Raw genomic sequence first — 14,476 nt, forward strand, 5'->3', positions numbered from 1 at the left:
GAGATAATCTGCCTTTTCTCTTCAGAAGGATTATGTGTTGATATTCTACAGTGGGCCCACGTGAGAGTTTATTTTTATCTTCTTCAGTGTGGTATGCATTTTCAATTCAACAATATATTTTTCAGTTGTGGAAAATTAGCTAAATATCTCAATAAATACTGATGTTCAGCTTTAACTTTCAGTGCTAATGGTTCCTTTTTTCTTTTACATATCCTAAATACTTTTTAAAATGTCCTCTTTGTCTTACCGTCCACTTGTTCATGTCATCTAGAAGGCATTCATGTTGCAGTTGTATATTTCCCTGGCCTTCTGTGTATTTGGTGTATTTTAGAGTTTTGCTTCTGTAGTCTCATTTTGATTGGGAAATTTAAAGGATTTCTTCATTTTGTTCATCTTTTTCTATACTTACTTCTCTTTATTACGGTTTGTACTTTCTAACACCTGGGCCCACAAACTAAAAGCAGGTGTACGTTAGAGTTTTCAGGTTCTTTTTCAAGGTGAATTAGCAGCCTTGCCAATTCAGTCACTGATCTGTTCGACTGCTTTGTTCCGTATTAGTCAAGAGACTTCTACGTCTCTTAAGTAGACTGCAGTGTCCAACAAGCTTTAGCCAAGGCAACAGGTGGTATAAGCATTTCCTTATCTTCTTTCAGGAGCCTGTCTGAAAGCCAGTTTTTGGCTTTAAGCAGCGAGCATGGCCCCTGTTCCTCTTGTGGAGCGTGCTTAGTCCTTGTGTCCTCAGAAGGGCAGCCTCGTAGCCATTCACGAGTGCTCAGAGACGCAGAGCTTTACAAGTCCCTAGCTGTATCCCTGCTCACAGCTTTGCATTTCTTCTCCTCCAAGACTTGAATCTTGTACCTTCTTAAGTCTATCCACCCCCAGTACTTAAGTTTGGAACAGAGGGGCTGAACTAAAATACACACTTAATAAATCTTTTTGACTAGGTATCTAAATGTTGTTTCTTGATGTTTTGTCACTCTTGTCTTACTTGATACCTGCTACTGATAGAAATACTGCTTTTGTGAGTTCAGCTCACTTGGAGTTTTGCTATCTAGTAGGTCAAACATGAAGTTACTTTTCTTTTTGAAAATATTCTTCTTGATTAAAACTCTGTATTTTTACATCTGAACTTTAAAATCATTTTCTAGTTTTGAAAATTTATTGGGAATCTTAAGTCTTATTACATGTATATATTCATTTTGGAAAGATAGTCTTTTTTGTATTGTCAAGTTATGCCAGATACATAGTATATCCATTTATTTACATCTTTTTATATATTGTTTTTATGCCTTACTTGAGATTCCTGTTTTATGATTTCTATAGTTTTGTGACTGGTATATTTACACTACTTTTTGTCCTCTACTTAGTATTACTAGAAGAGACATTTAAATTTCTTTTTTTTTTTATCCAGTCACTTTGCCAAAAAACTTAATTACACTTGACCTCTGAAAAATACAGGTTTGATCTGCATGGGTACACTTATATGCACATTTTTTCCAGTAAATACAGTACAGTGCTATAGATGTATTTTTCTTATGATTTTCTTAACATTTTCTTTTTTCTTCCTTATGACCTTATTCTAAGAGTATGGCATATAATATACATAATCTGCAAAATTTGTGTCAGTTCACTGTTCATGTTATCCATAAGGCAGTCAAGAGCAGACTATTAGTAGTTTGGGTTTGTTTTTGGTTTTTTTTTTTTAATTTTATCCATCTGAGAGACAGGGAGAACACAAGTGGGGGGAAGGGGCAGAGGGAGAGAGAAAGAAGCAGACTCCCCGCTGAGCAAGGAGCCTGATGCCAATGCTGGGCTCAGTCCCAGGGCCCAGAGATCATGACCTGCGCTGAAGGCAGATGCTTAACTGACTGAGCCACCCATGCGCTCCAGTAGTTACGTTTTGGAGGAATCAAGTTATACATGGATATTTGACCACATGGGAGTCAGCACCCCAGCACCCCCCTGCGTTGTTATAGGGTCAACTGTAATTCTAAAAGCTTTTAGTAGTTTCTGTAGTTTTCTATGTATATAATCATGGCAACTATAAATAAAGATTATTTTGTATCTTTTAATACTATACTAGTTATTTGTTTTCATTATATTATTAAATTATAGTATTAAATCATTGAATTATTAAATCCATTATATTAAATAAATTATTAAATATTATTAAATCATATTATAAATTAAAATAATGTTTATCAGTTATAGACAATTCCATGTCCTGATTTTAATATAAATGGCTTCAGTGTTTACTGTTGAATATCTTGCAGTATTAGATTTGGAAAAAAGTGTGTCATATTTTAGTTTCCTTTTATTTTGCTTGAGTTTTTATTAAAGCGGTAGCCGAGGGGCACCTGGGTGGCTCAGTTAAGCGGCTGCCTTCAGCTCAGGTCATGATCCTGGGGTCCTGGGATCGAGGCCCAGGTCAGGCTCCCTGCTCAGTGGGGAGTCTGCTTCTCCCTCTGCCCCTGCTCCTCCTCCTGCTCATGCTCACTGCTCACACTCTGGGTGTGTGTGTCTCTCTCTCAAATAAAATCTTTAAAAAATAAATAAAAATGGTAGCTGAAATTTATCAAGTGCCATTTTAACTCTTGATGCAATCATAGTCAGTCAGCCTTTCACAGACTGGATTTACTTTATTCTTTTATTTAGTTGGTGGCTTTTCTTTTTCTTTTCTTTTTGCGTCAGTACTTAGAAGTGTATTGCTTTATACTCTTCCCACTTTTCAGCTATCTTTATTAGGTTTTATTAATATTTTATATGCTTTTAAAAATGAATCACATACCTTAATAATTACTTTTTCCTTTTATATTTCTTTTTTTGGAGATAATTTTGTTCTTTGAGTTTGATAAATTAAAAACTAAGAGTCCCATGTTTAATTTGATTTTGTCATTTTGCCAAACTCTGAGAAAACCAGTACGTGGATACCATACAGTACATACTTTTAAGTGTAATTTTATTAAATATTTCAGATGTTTTTATATGAATTTGACATTTTTTCCAAATATATATCCATGTCCCCTTTTTTGTGGTCTAGATTATTACTGTGTCTTTTTGGAAATAAAATAGTTTCCTAATTATTGTTTCTTTTTTCTTCCATAAGAAGAAGTCTTTTTTTTTTATTAGGTGTCTTTTTTATTAGAAGTCTTTTTTTTTTTTTTTAATTTGACAGAGAGAGAGCACAGGCAGGGAAAGTGGGAGAGGGAGAAACAGACTCCCTGCTGAGCAGGGAGCCTGATGCGGGGCTTGATCCCAGGACCCTGAGATCATGACCTGAGCCGAAGGCAGTGGCTTAACCAACTGAGCCACGCAGGCGCCCCTTTATTAGAAGTTTTAATCCTAAATACTAAAGTGTAGATAAGTTGAAAGGTTTTTAAGTTGTTAGTAGAGTGCATAATTATTACTAGTACTTTGGGTGTATTTATGAATGAGAACTATAGGAATTTACTGTGAATTTGGGTTTCATTGTTGCTTAATATTGCCTTTTTTGCTGTTTAATGAATTGTAAAACTTTTGTAGCTGTCTTGTGAGTTTCAGCTTGGGTTGGGTTTTGATATGTTTCAGAGTATTTGGTAATTTTTACATACATGGTTATAATAACCTGCTTTTCTTCTTCTCCCCCCCCCCCCTTTTTTTTTGTAACAGTTACATGGGAATTGGTCTTTCTGCTCAAGGTGTGAACATGAATAGACTACCAGGTACTTGTAATTGAATTATAGTACTGTCTTATGACTACATCTTTCTGGCTAAAAATTTGAAGTAATAATTTGAAATCGTTAAATACATTGATTTTTCTGTGGTTTTAATCCCTTATGTTACAAGTTCAAAGTGGAAGCCAAGTGGTTTTTAAAAATTTAAATTTTGTGCTATTTAGCAAAACTTAACATCTACCATGCATTTTTTTTTGTTTTATGTCTTTGCTTGTTTTGGTGTTTTAACTTCCATTACATAGTCATTATCAACTATTTTAAATATTTTAATGTGATTGATTCTCTTTGCTACCCAGCACATTCCTGGCTTTTAACCTGTTTTCATTTGTTTAATATTCTGGGAATGTAGGCTGACAGTAAAAGTAAACCAAGGAAGGTGTCAGTTGAGATGGCAGAACTGTTTCCCAAAACCATTAATCAGATGAAAGTGATTCTTGGATTATATTTTCTGGTACTCTTTTTACTAATGGTAAAAATTAATTTTGGGGGAAACTTTTTGAAAATAGAAAAATCTTCTGTTTTATATTAAACTGTGTGTGTGTGTTTAAATCAAAGCAAAATTCCTTTGGTCTGTTAGCAAAGGAAATATGCATGGAAAATGTGTCTTGCTGGGTTTTTTTGTTTGGTTTTTTTTAACAGTAGGAGTCTTCTTTAATACATGTTTTAGTCTTCTGTGTGGCAGATTTATTTTCCTTAATGTTGTAAACAGTATTTTAATATAGAAATCATGTGGTGTAATTGTTGGAAATTTAAATGTACATTTGGGAATTTTATCTTTGTGCTGTCATCTATTGTACTACTCTTGCTTATCTTGTCATAATCTTAGTGAATAGCTCTAGTACAGAGGAACCTTACTTTTCATTGTAAATATACTGGAACTTTCTCTTTAGGCTGGGATAAACATTCATATGGTTATCATGGGGATGATGGACATTCATTTTGTTCTTCTGGAACGGGACAACCTTATGGACCAACTTTTACGACTGGTGATGTCATTGGCTGTTGTGTTAACCTTATCAACAATACCTGCTTCTACACCAAGAATGGACATAGTTTAGGTACTAAGATACTGTATTGCATGTAAAATAATCAAATATTGTGATTATTGTACTTACAGCATGGTAGTCACATTCATTATGTAGTCCTCGATTATAAATACATGCCTCTGGACATTATTTCTTTGTTTTTTCCAGGTGGAAGTTGAAGAAATGGTGAAAATGTGTGTTCTGTGAAAGTCATGTTGTATCACATGTATGGGAATAACTGTGACAATAATCCCCGTGCTCACCTATTTATTCTAGTAGTAGAAATGCTAAGTGTTTCCTGCTTTGAGTAAAACACTAAACACTTCATAGTATGGCTGAATTCTCTAAGTAACAGGTACTAAGAGAAAAAGGCTGTCAGTTTTGAGTGGAGTGTATGGGGTAAGAACGAAGGAGAGGCTTGATACTATCAACCAGACGAAAGGCATTTGACCTACTCAGAGGGCAGGCCTGCTAACCGTGGTGCAGAATGGAGCAGAACTCAAACCGTAACAGCAGAATTTTTAAGGATAAAAGACAGATGGTGATTAAAAAGGAAATTAATGAAAACATAAAGAAGCGTAGCCATTCTAAGACTAGTAGAAAATGGGGCTTTTTAGTTGCACATGTACCCGTAGCCTTTCAAATTGAGAATTGTGTGTGGTGGTTACATTCCCTTTTCTTAGAAGTTTTTTTGTTTTTGTTTTTATACAGAAACTATAAAGGATAGTAAGACTGATGCTTTAAAAATAAAGTGGTGTCACATTATTTGAAAAGTCTTGATTCAAAGCAAATTAATTCTGATGAGGTAAAGCGAAAGGAAGCAGAAACTAGCCTCAGAAGGCAAAAATTTTGGTGTGCTCGTAAATAGTATTTAAAAATTAGACTGCAAATAGTGTCCTTAGGCATATAATAGATGTTCTTTAATATAACACAAAAACTGTTGTCTTTCACTTCATAGTAGAAAATTCTAAATTTCTGGCTATATTGGTGATAGCTATTCTTTTTTAGTGTCTCAGCATAGTCCTAATATAAAATTAGTGTCTTCACTTTTATATTCAGCTTAAGTCTTTTCCTTCTAATTATTAATACTGATTCTGAAGTACTGTCTTACCTGACATAAAGGTTGTCCCAAGTCCACAGTAGACCCTCATATTGTCATTGGTACAAGAATGTTGATTCAGGACACCAAGCAAGATACATGTATTTGTGATTTGATTGCTGTGGTCAACCAGTTTCCAGAGGATGCAGCTTTTTTAGTTTATTTCTTGTTACTATTCTGGCTGACTTATCAAAGCATTTCACCCAGGATGGTCTTAGTTGCCTTAGTTGCTTAAGATATTTGATCTTAAATTAAACTGCAGAAATCTGTTTTTAGGTATGACTTTTGATTCGAAAATGCAAAAGGAGGTGTATTTTTAAAACCAAAATTAGTCTTTTTACAGCTTTTTAAAACTTTATTGCAGACAAGAAATTTTGTTTTGGGAGATGGAAAGATCATAGGTGATGTGATTTTATTTGTTTCTTATTAGATTTTCACAAACATTTATATTGAGATTTTCTCTTTAATAAGAAAACTATTTTTAAAATGTGAGATACTTAAGAAAAGGGTACTTAATGATAAAATCACGTTCTAATTTTAAATTTTTGAGACATTTGTCAATATTCATTTATAAATTTAATGTTTATTAAGCACATAGGCAATATAAGAGCCGTTAATATGGGTTCTTTAGTTCTCTGGGTTTGTCTCCTGGCTTAGGCCATATGACCTTATGAATATTTCTGTGCCTCAATTTGTGAAATAGAATGACGGTAATACCTACGTTTCTTTGGTTGTTAAAGTAGACTGAAATGATGCATGCAAAGTTCTTAGGAGTTCACTTGGCACATAGTGAGTACTCATTACATGTTTCTTATCATTGTTTGCCAGAGTCTGGGCTAGATGCTGGGGATGCAGTGGTAAAAAGTTACTCTTCCAGAACAGAGGTCAGCAGGCCACGGCCCCTGATCCAGACTGGTCTCCTGTCTGTGCTTTAAGTCAAGTTTCAGGGGAACAAAGCCACCCCCATTCATTTGTGTAATGTGTATAGCACTTTCCTGTCCAGTGGCAGGACTGAGTGCTTGTGACGGAGACCATAGAGCCTGGAGAGCAGAAAAGATCTACTGTCTGGGTCTTCACAGAAGTGTTGCTTCCCTCTGGTCCAAATTCTAGCATCTAGAAGATAAAAATATTCTATACTGTTGTTTTATACTTCCCAAAGTGGATCATTTCTACCCAAAAGCTGATACATCTTTAGTTTCTGTTTCATGAAGGTTTTCAAAATATATATTTACTGATCATAGAAATAGAAAGGCTCTTATTTGAGAAAATAGTTAAAGGAGAAACAGTTCAGTATCTAGGTTAACTTAATTGGAAGTTTTTTGACTTTTATTGAACATCATCACTTGGAGATCGCTTTTTGAAAAGCCTCTTGGACAAATCAGAAAATTAGAAATATAAAAAAAATTGTCTCCCGTGTAAATTTTAAATCTAACTTATTAAAGTGGCATCTTTTTGTGGGCTGAATGTGTACAGGTGTGGCTATATTTGGCAGTGTTCAAAAATGTTAACCTGTGGCATTGAGTTAGGTTTTTCATTAGAGTTTTTGGTAAAGACTGAGAATTTCAGTAATTATTAACAAAAAGGAATTTTTGTTACTGTAAAAATAGACAATCTTTCCTATAGTAGACATCTTTGAGGAAGATAATTTTTTAGGCTGCTAAATTAGATTAAGATACTAAGATACAATTGGTGTAATATTTTATTAAAATATTCTCTATTTTCTGTATCCTTTTTAGTTTTCTGAAAATTTTAGAATAAATTTTCATATTTGGCCTATAGTCACTTTGCGTTCTATTTATTAATAAAGCTAAAAGTAATCATTGTTTTATAGGGGGCTTGGGGGACCTCCAGCTTTGCTTTCCTTTTGACAAGCCAACATGAATTTACTAGTTTTTAAAAGTCATAAAACAGGACTTAACTACAAACCACTATTTTTATACATTTATTCAAAACCATATGGTAGAGAGGTATAGTCCGTTTGTCTTTTAATTTTATTACTTTAGTAGGTAGAGTCAGATAGTTGTGTTTTCTGATGATACAACACAATTATAGAGCCATTAAATCTCAAGTGGGAGGAGACCTTAAAAGATAATTTAATGGAAACGCCCTCAATTTTTAGATGGTGATCAACACAGGAGAGGTAGTGGTGCTCGTGGGGTTCTTGTTTTGTTTTAATGTGTGTTTAGACTGGAAGAGTTGAGAGTAACTGACTCCTGTTTTTCTAGAGCTGTCTTTTTTAAACATATGAATGAGGGCCTACAGAAATATTTGGTTTATTTATTATTTTATTTTCAGCGGAGTAATGTATTTAAATATTTGAAGAAAGATTATCAAATCACTTTGGGGGAATGCCAGTAGACTCACTCCTCTGACTTGTATCTGGAACATGACTCTGGTGAAGTTACTGTCAGAGGACATTCATGAGAAATTCTCAACTGTATAAATCTTGGATCCTTTGAATGAGGAGTTGAGTTTTTTCACAGAATAGTTAAAAGTTATTTAAGAATGTACTTTCATGAGAAAAATTTTTTTTAAGAAACCAAAGTACTGTATTTTACGTTATTCACTTTTTTTTCCCTTGGTAACAAAAAAATCTCTTCTTTCCCTTCCCCCCCCCAAATTACTTAAAAGCTAAATCTAGGTGAGGAAGATTAAATGATAAGACTGGGTAAAGGAGCTTGGGTGTGGGTCAAAAATCAGACGTGACTATTTTGCAACCAGTTTTCTTATATGGTTCTTGACATAGCTTAGAAGATCTATCTGGAACCGAAGTCCTGGAGGCAGTCGCAGTACTTCAGAAATAACACCGGTGTGTGACTAACAAGGAGGTTGTTGATCTGGAAAGGAGATAGAACATTCACTCAGACCTCTGTTCGTGTTACTGAGAAAAATACTAGTCTCATTATTTTTTATATTTAGGTTTTAATTTTTTTCCTTTCCTTCCTTTGCCATTCCTTCCCTTGTTTTCAGTTATAAATTCAGCTTGTCACTATCGTCTGCCTTTGAAAAACCATGTCTAATGCCACTTTTTTTGTTTTGTTTTGTTCTGTTTGTTTTTTAGGTATTGCTTTCACCGACCTACCGGTAAGACATACTTTCTTTTAAAAACTGTTTTGTATTTTTAATTAAGCACGTTTGGAATTCTGTCTTGCTGATATTTATCAAGCTTATATGCGATGCATAGACTGGAGAGATCTTTTCTCTAGCCACCTTTGCTTGCACCTTCAGAAATTAGGCTCCAGCGGCACTGGGTGCTCTGGCACAAGGGAACTGCATTGTAGCTAAAGAAAGAAATCAGAATTGATTACACCTTGTAATGTCACTGTCACCGCATTCGCTTGAAATATGTTTCTTTGGTATCGCTGAACTTTTCGGCAAGTGGCGGCACAGCGGTTGTGGTCGTTTATTTTTTTTTAAAGATTTTATTTATTTATTTATTTGAGACAGAGAGAATGAGAGGGAGGAGGGTCAGAGGGAGAAGCAGACTCCCTGCCAAGCAGGGAGCCCGATGCGGGACTCGATCCCGGGACTCCAGGATCATGACCCGAGCCGAAGGCAGTCGCTTAACCAACTGAGCCACCCAGGCGCCCCTTGGTTGTGGTCATTTATTAACACAGTGTATATTGAGGGCCTGCTGTGTGGCAGGTTCTGTGCTTGGGATGCATCATGCATCAAAACAGGTGAAGGTCTCTGTCCTCTTGAAGTATTCAAGCTGGGGAATAGGAGTAAACAATACATTAAAGACAAATAAATAATAACATTTTAAACGGTGGTAGGTACTTTTTAAAGAAAGTGGGAGTACCAAAGACAGAACATGGGCTACGTGGGCTGTACGGTTCGCTCACCTTTGCCAAGGTTTGCAAGGGAGGACTTGAGCAGAGACTTAGGACGGGGCGAGGGAGTCCACGGAATGGGTTGGTAGAGCAAGAATGTCCCAGGCAGAGGAGCCCAAATAAGCAAGGGTCCCAGAGAGGGGACGAAGTCAGAGAGTGCTAGATGAGTCCGAGATCGAGGTGGGGGAGGGTCAGCGAGCTCATGGACCTGGAGGGCCATTGTAAGTACTTGGGCATTTACTTTGAGTGAAATGAGCCTCCGTTCTCATGGTGTAGCTTCAGTTTTAAAGGATCGCTGACTGCTGGTTGAAAAGTAGCCTGGGGCAGGGATTTACAGCAGAAGCAGGCAGACCAGTGAGGAGGCTATTGCTGAAATTCAGGCAGCTGGTAATAGTGACTCACATCCTTAGAGATTTGGGGACTGCTTTGCTTCTGTATACCTTGTTTACCAAGGCGAAGACTGCCCATTGTAACATGCATCACATCTAACACTAATGGGGTGGGCGGCGTGGGGCGGGGGGAAGACCAACAAACTAGGATAGGATGCTTTGTTATCTCTTAGAATTGTTATTTTGTATTTACTGAATGATCTCTTAGGGTATTTAAATATAGATTTTTAATCAATATCACTTGCACACCCGAAAATAATGAAATAAGGAATATAGATTGGTTAAGGTATTCCCCAAACTTCATGTTTAGAATCCAATCTTTTAAACCCCTTTTTTAGAGTTGATGTCTAGGGTTTTCTACGTGATGCTGTCTTCTGTGCCATCAAGAACATTTCTTAAGAGCTCTCCATTATGTCTGTGGCATTTTCTTCCAAGCTCCTGATTGCATTGTGCAGGCTCTGATGCTCTCAGTTTTTAACATTACCAGAAGGTACTACAAGAACCAGGACTCTGATATTTCTTTCTTAGTTGGTCCATACATGACTTGTTGACTAAAATGTCTTAGAGGTAGCAGTTATCCAGCTGTTTCGCCAGGATAAAACAGTCAAGTTGCAGAGTGTTCAGAGAGCTTACTCTTCAGTAGTTTCATACCTGTGCAGACAGATGTAAGGGGCCACTGTTCGTCAGACACATGCCAGTTTCAGAGATGCTTTGAGAAAGGTGACAGGAGAATCAGAGGCGGAGAGTAATCATCCAGTCTATAGATTATTAATATTCCTGAAGAAAATTCTAGAAAAAATAAAACAGAAAAAATTGAAGTTATAATAGAGAATGGCTTTGCTAGTAAGCCCAGGAAAATTCAGAGTCTGAAATCAACATGCTTACTAGGAAGCATTATTTAATAAGCGATAATGGAACCAGTGTTTATCTTTTTGAAAAAGTGTGTAATCTTAGGATTTTGTCTTATATTTATGCCAGAGTAAGTTCCAGGTAGATTGAAGAGTTAAATTAAAAAATAAAAATAAATATGATGAGAGCCAAGAGAATTTATGATGGATTGGATGTGAAAACAGGAGAGAGGATAGGACTTTGAGATTCTTGGCCTGAGGAATGGAAAGAATGGCAATGTTACTTACTGATATGAGAAGTGTGTATATAGGCAGAGCAGGTTTTGGGGGTGGGGGTGGGATCTGGAGATCATTTTTGGATAAGTTAAATGGAGTTCCCAAGTGTACAGTTGGCCATGTAAGAGAGTGATCTGGGCTGGAGACAAAAATTTGGGAATCCTTGGCATTGCTGTGTTTAAAGTCATGGGACCAGATGACATCCACAAGAGAGTGTGTGTAGGCAGAGAAGAGGGGCATGCATGTTGGGGAGAAGAGGAGGAACCGGCAAAGGGAGATTGAGAAGGAGCAATCCATGAGGTAGGAGGCAGACTTAGATAGAACTGGGTGTGTCCTCAAAGCCACGTAAAGAAAGCATCTCCAGACGAAAGGCAAAATCAACTGTGGGAGATGTCCCTGTGATAGGACACGTAAGCTAAGGACTGAGAATTGACCAGCGGATTTAGCAGAGTAGAGGACGCTGGTGACTTTGACACAGAGTTTCAGTAGAGTGAGTGATGGAGAAGTCCTGATCCAGAAAGGGTTTAAGAGAGAATAGGAGGTGGGGCGCCTGGGTGGCTCAGTCAGTTAAGTGGCTGCCTTCTGCTTGGGTCATGATCCCAGGGTCCTGGGATCAAGCCCCACATTGGGCTCCCTGCTCGGCAGGAAGCCTGCTTCTCCCTCTCCCACTCCCCCTGCTTGTGTTCCCTCTCTCGCTGTCTCTGTCTCTGTCAAATAAATAAAATCTTTAAAAAAAGAATAGGAGGGAAATCACAAAGTACAGACAACTTTGTGAAGGATTTCGACTGAAATAGGGCGGAAGCAAGTGGGATATGGTAGCTGGTGGCAGAAATGGAGGCGATGGAAGATTTTTTTGATTTACCAGGATGTTTATTTGCTGAGGAGAATGATTCCAGTAGCGAGCAGATGAGTTAATATAAAGGGAGGAGCAGTAAGGTAGTGCTCACATCCGTGAGTGGACGAGTGGGGCTGTGGTCCCAAACCCAGTGGAGGGCAGCCTGCAGGCGGGGCTGCCGGGTGCGTGCAGGGTGGTGTGCTCAGATCTCTCAGAGGCTGCGGGTGACACTCCATTTCCTTTGCAGTTGGCTAAAAGGCTCAGCTGGTTGCGTGTTTGGGGTTTTTTGTTTTTGTTTTTGTTTTTGTTTTTACCTCTTTTGTGGCCCTAAGCAAGTAAAACCGGCTTGTCGGAGCAAGCAGATGTTTTATGAGCTTTTGTTCCTCACTTGTACAAGTGGTGGTAATTTGGAAAAGGCTTAGCTGGTTGTAGACATGTTGACTATCTTTGTGTTGTCTTCTGATTATTTTTGTCCCATTTTAGAATCACCAGTTATGTTTTTTGCCTTTTCTATAATTAATCAGTGGTGATATTCAGCCTTGTAACAACAGTGGGTAAAGTGGTGGTTATGGTGGTTGTTAGAAGGTTTTTCTTGTTTCTTTTTTTAAATACGGTGGTTCTGAGAGCTTTTTATTTTTGTGACTCTGAGATCTTCTGGGACTCCCCCATGCAGCATAGCATTCTGCTACTTAAAAAGGAAAAAAAAAAAGTTAGTCTTTCCCTTAAGGGCCCCACCAAAGAAGTGTTTGTATGTTCTGTACCTGTGATCTCTCACTAGCCAGTTATAGCATTAAATCCTGGTAGAGAGTGTATTTACAGAACAGAAGTTTATCTAGATGGTATCACACTTATCATGGAACCTAGGGTGTTTACCTTGTATCTTCTTCAAAATGATCTTTCTACCCCAGCTCACCTCACCATTTGGGGAAGTGTCCGTCTGTAAACTCATTCAGTTTGGGAGTAGGTCAATTCCTTTTGTTACAGAAGCTGCTCTCATTTAAAATGAAGCTGCTTAAAAAAAAAAAAAAAAAATGAAGCTGCTTTCCAGTTCTTTCGGCCAATTTGAAATCTACTTTCTATAGATACATTATTTGCTTTCATTTTCATTAGAAAACATTTTTAAAATAGAACAAAATTATCCTATTGAGAATATGATTTTGTGTATATTTAGCTTTTGAATATTTGTAGGATCTGTATTTTTCATAGGTTAATAGAAGTTAGGAGATCTTCTCTTCATAGAGACTTACGTAATTCTCATTGTTTCTAATTCTACATAAGACATTCCTGAATGTCTCATTTTGTTACTTTTCATTCTACTAATTCTACATAAGAAGACCACATATTATATAATTCCTTCTTTTTTTTTTTTTTAAGATTTTATTTATTTGACACACAGAGACAGCACAGGCAGGCAGAGTGGCAGGGAGAGGGAGAAGCAGACTCCCCACTGAGCAGGGAGCCCGATGCGGGGCTCCATCCCAGGACCCTTGAGATCATGACCTGACCTGAAGGCGGACGCTTAACCAACTGAGCCACCCAGGTGCCCCTATAATTCCCCTTCTTATGTAGATGTTTTTTAATTTAGAAAGTTTCCTAGAAAACATGGTTTTATTTATTTTTTTTTTTAAAGATTTTATTTATTTATTTGTCAGAGAGAGACACAGCAAGAGAGGGAACACAAGCAGGAGGAGTGGGAGAGGGAGAAGCAGGCTTCCCGCGGAGCAGGGAGCCTAATGCGGGGCTCGATCCCAGGATTCTGGGATCATGACCTGAGCCGAAGGCAGACGCTTAACGACTGAGCCACCCAGGCACCCGAAAACATTGTTTTACATAAATCCACAGCCTAGATTCATGCTACATCATGGAAGAACCTTGAAAGCATTATGCCAAACGAAAGAAGACAGTCAGGGAAAGACCACATATTATATAATTCCGTTTGTATGAAATGTCCAGAATAGGCAGATCTGTAGGGTCAGAAAGTGGTTGTTGGGGGTTACGGGATGGGTGGTGGGAAGGGACCGCTAATAGGTGTGTGGTTACTTTTTGGAATGATGAAAATGTTGTAAAATTAAGTTGTGGTGATGGTTGCACAACTCTGTGATTATGCTAAAAACGATTGCATTGTTATATTTTTAGAAATCTATAGCCTAGCAAGTTAAAAAGTCTGAGGTATCTATATATCTATATCTATGTATCTATAGATATAGATATAGATATATTTAAACATATAGTTTAGCCAGTAGTTTAGCCAGTTAAGGGCTAATTCCTTTCTCTCCAATTCTTCAGGTTTAAAGTTAAGTAAGTAGTATAAAAAATACAGTTACTTTTCATTGACCCCAGCTAGCTTTACCACTTCTAGCTTTTTATCGTGTTCAGATTACAGAAGTAATATATAGTGTTAAGTATTCAAATAATAAATGTTTATAAGTACAGAAATGTACAAAAGAGAAGTTTCTCA

The 14,476-nt window shown here is 37.1% G+C and overlaps 1 protein-coding gene across 1 annotated transcript in view; it reads left to right on the forward strand.

Moving 5' to 3' along the window:
- Positions 1-14,476, forward strand: part of RANBP9 (RAN binding protein 9) — a 91,891-nt gene that overhangs the window by 48,249 nt on the left and 29,166 nt on the right. Inside the window, exons 3-5 of the mRNA XM_045866351.3 lie at positions 3,649-3,701; positions 4,604-4,771; positions 8,899-8,921. Of these exons, the coding sequence (XP_045722307.1) occupies positions 3,649-3,701; positions 4,604-4,771; positions 8,899-8,921 (244 nt within the window). The remainder of the gene's footprint in view (positions 1-3,648; positions 3,702-4,603; positions 4,772-8,898; positions 8,922-14,476) is intronic.

The sequence above is a fragment of the Mirounga angustirostris genome, unplaced genomic scaffold (genome assembly GCF_029215605.1).
Source record: "Mirounga angustirostris isolate CCGP_5_RB_7025 unplaced genomic scaffold, mMirAng1.0.hap1 SCAF_8, whole genome shotgun sequence".
Taxonomy (NCBI): Eukaryota; Metazoa; Chordata; class Mammalia; order Carnivora; family Phocidae; genus Mirounga; species Mirounga angustirostris.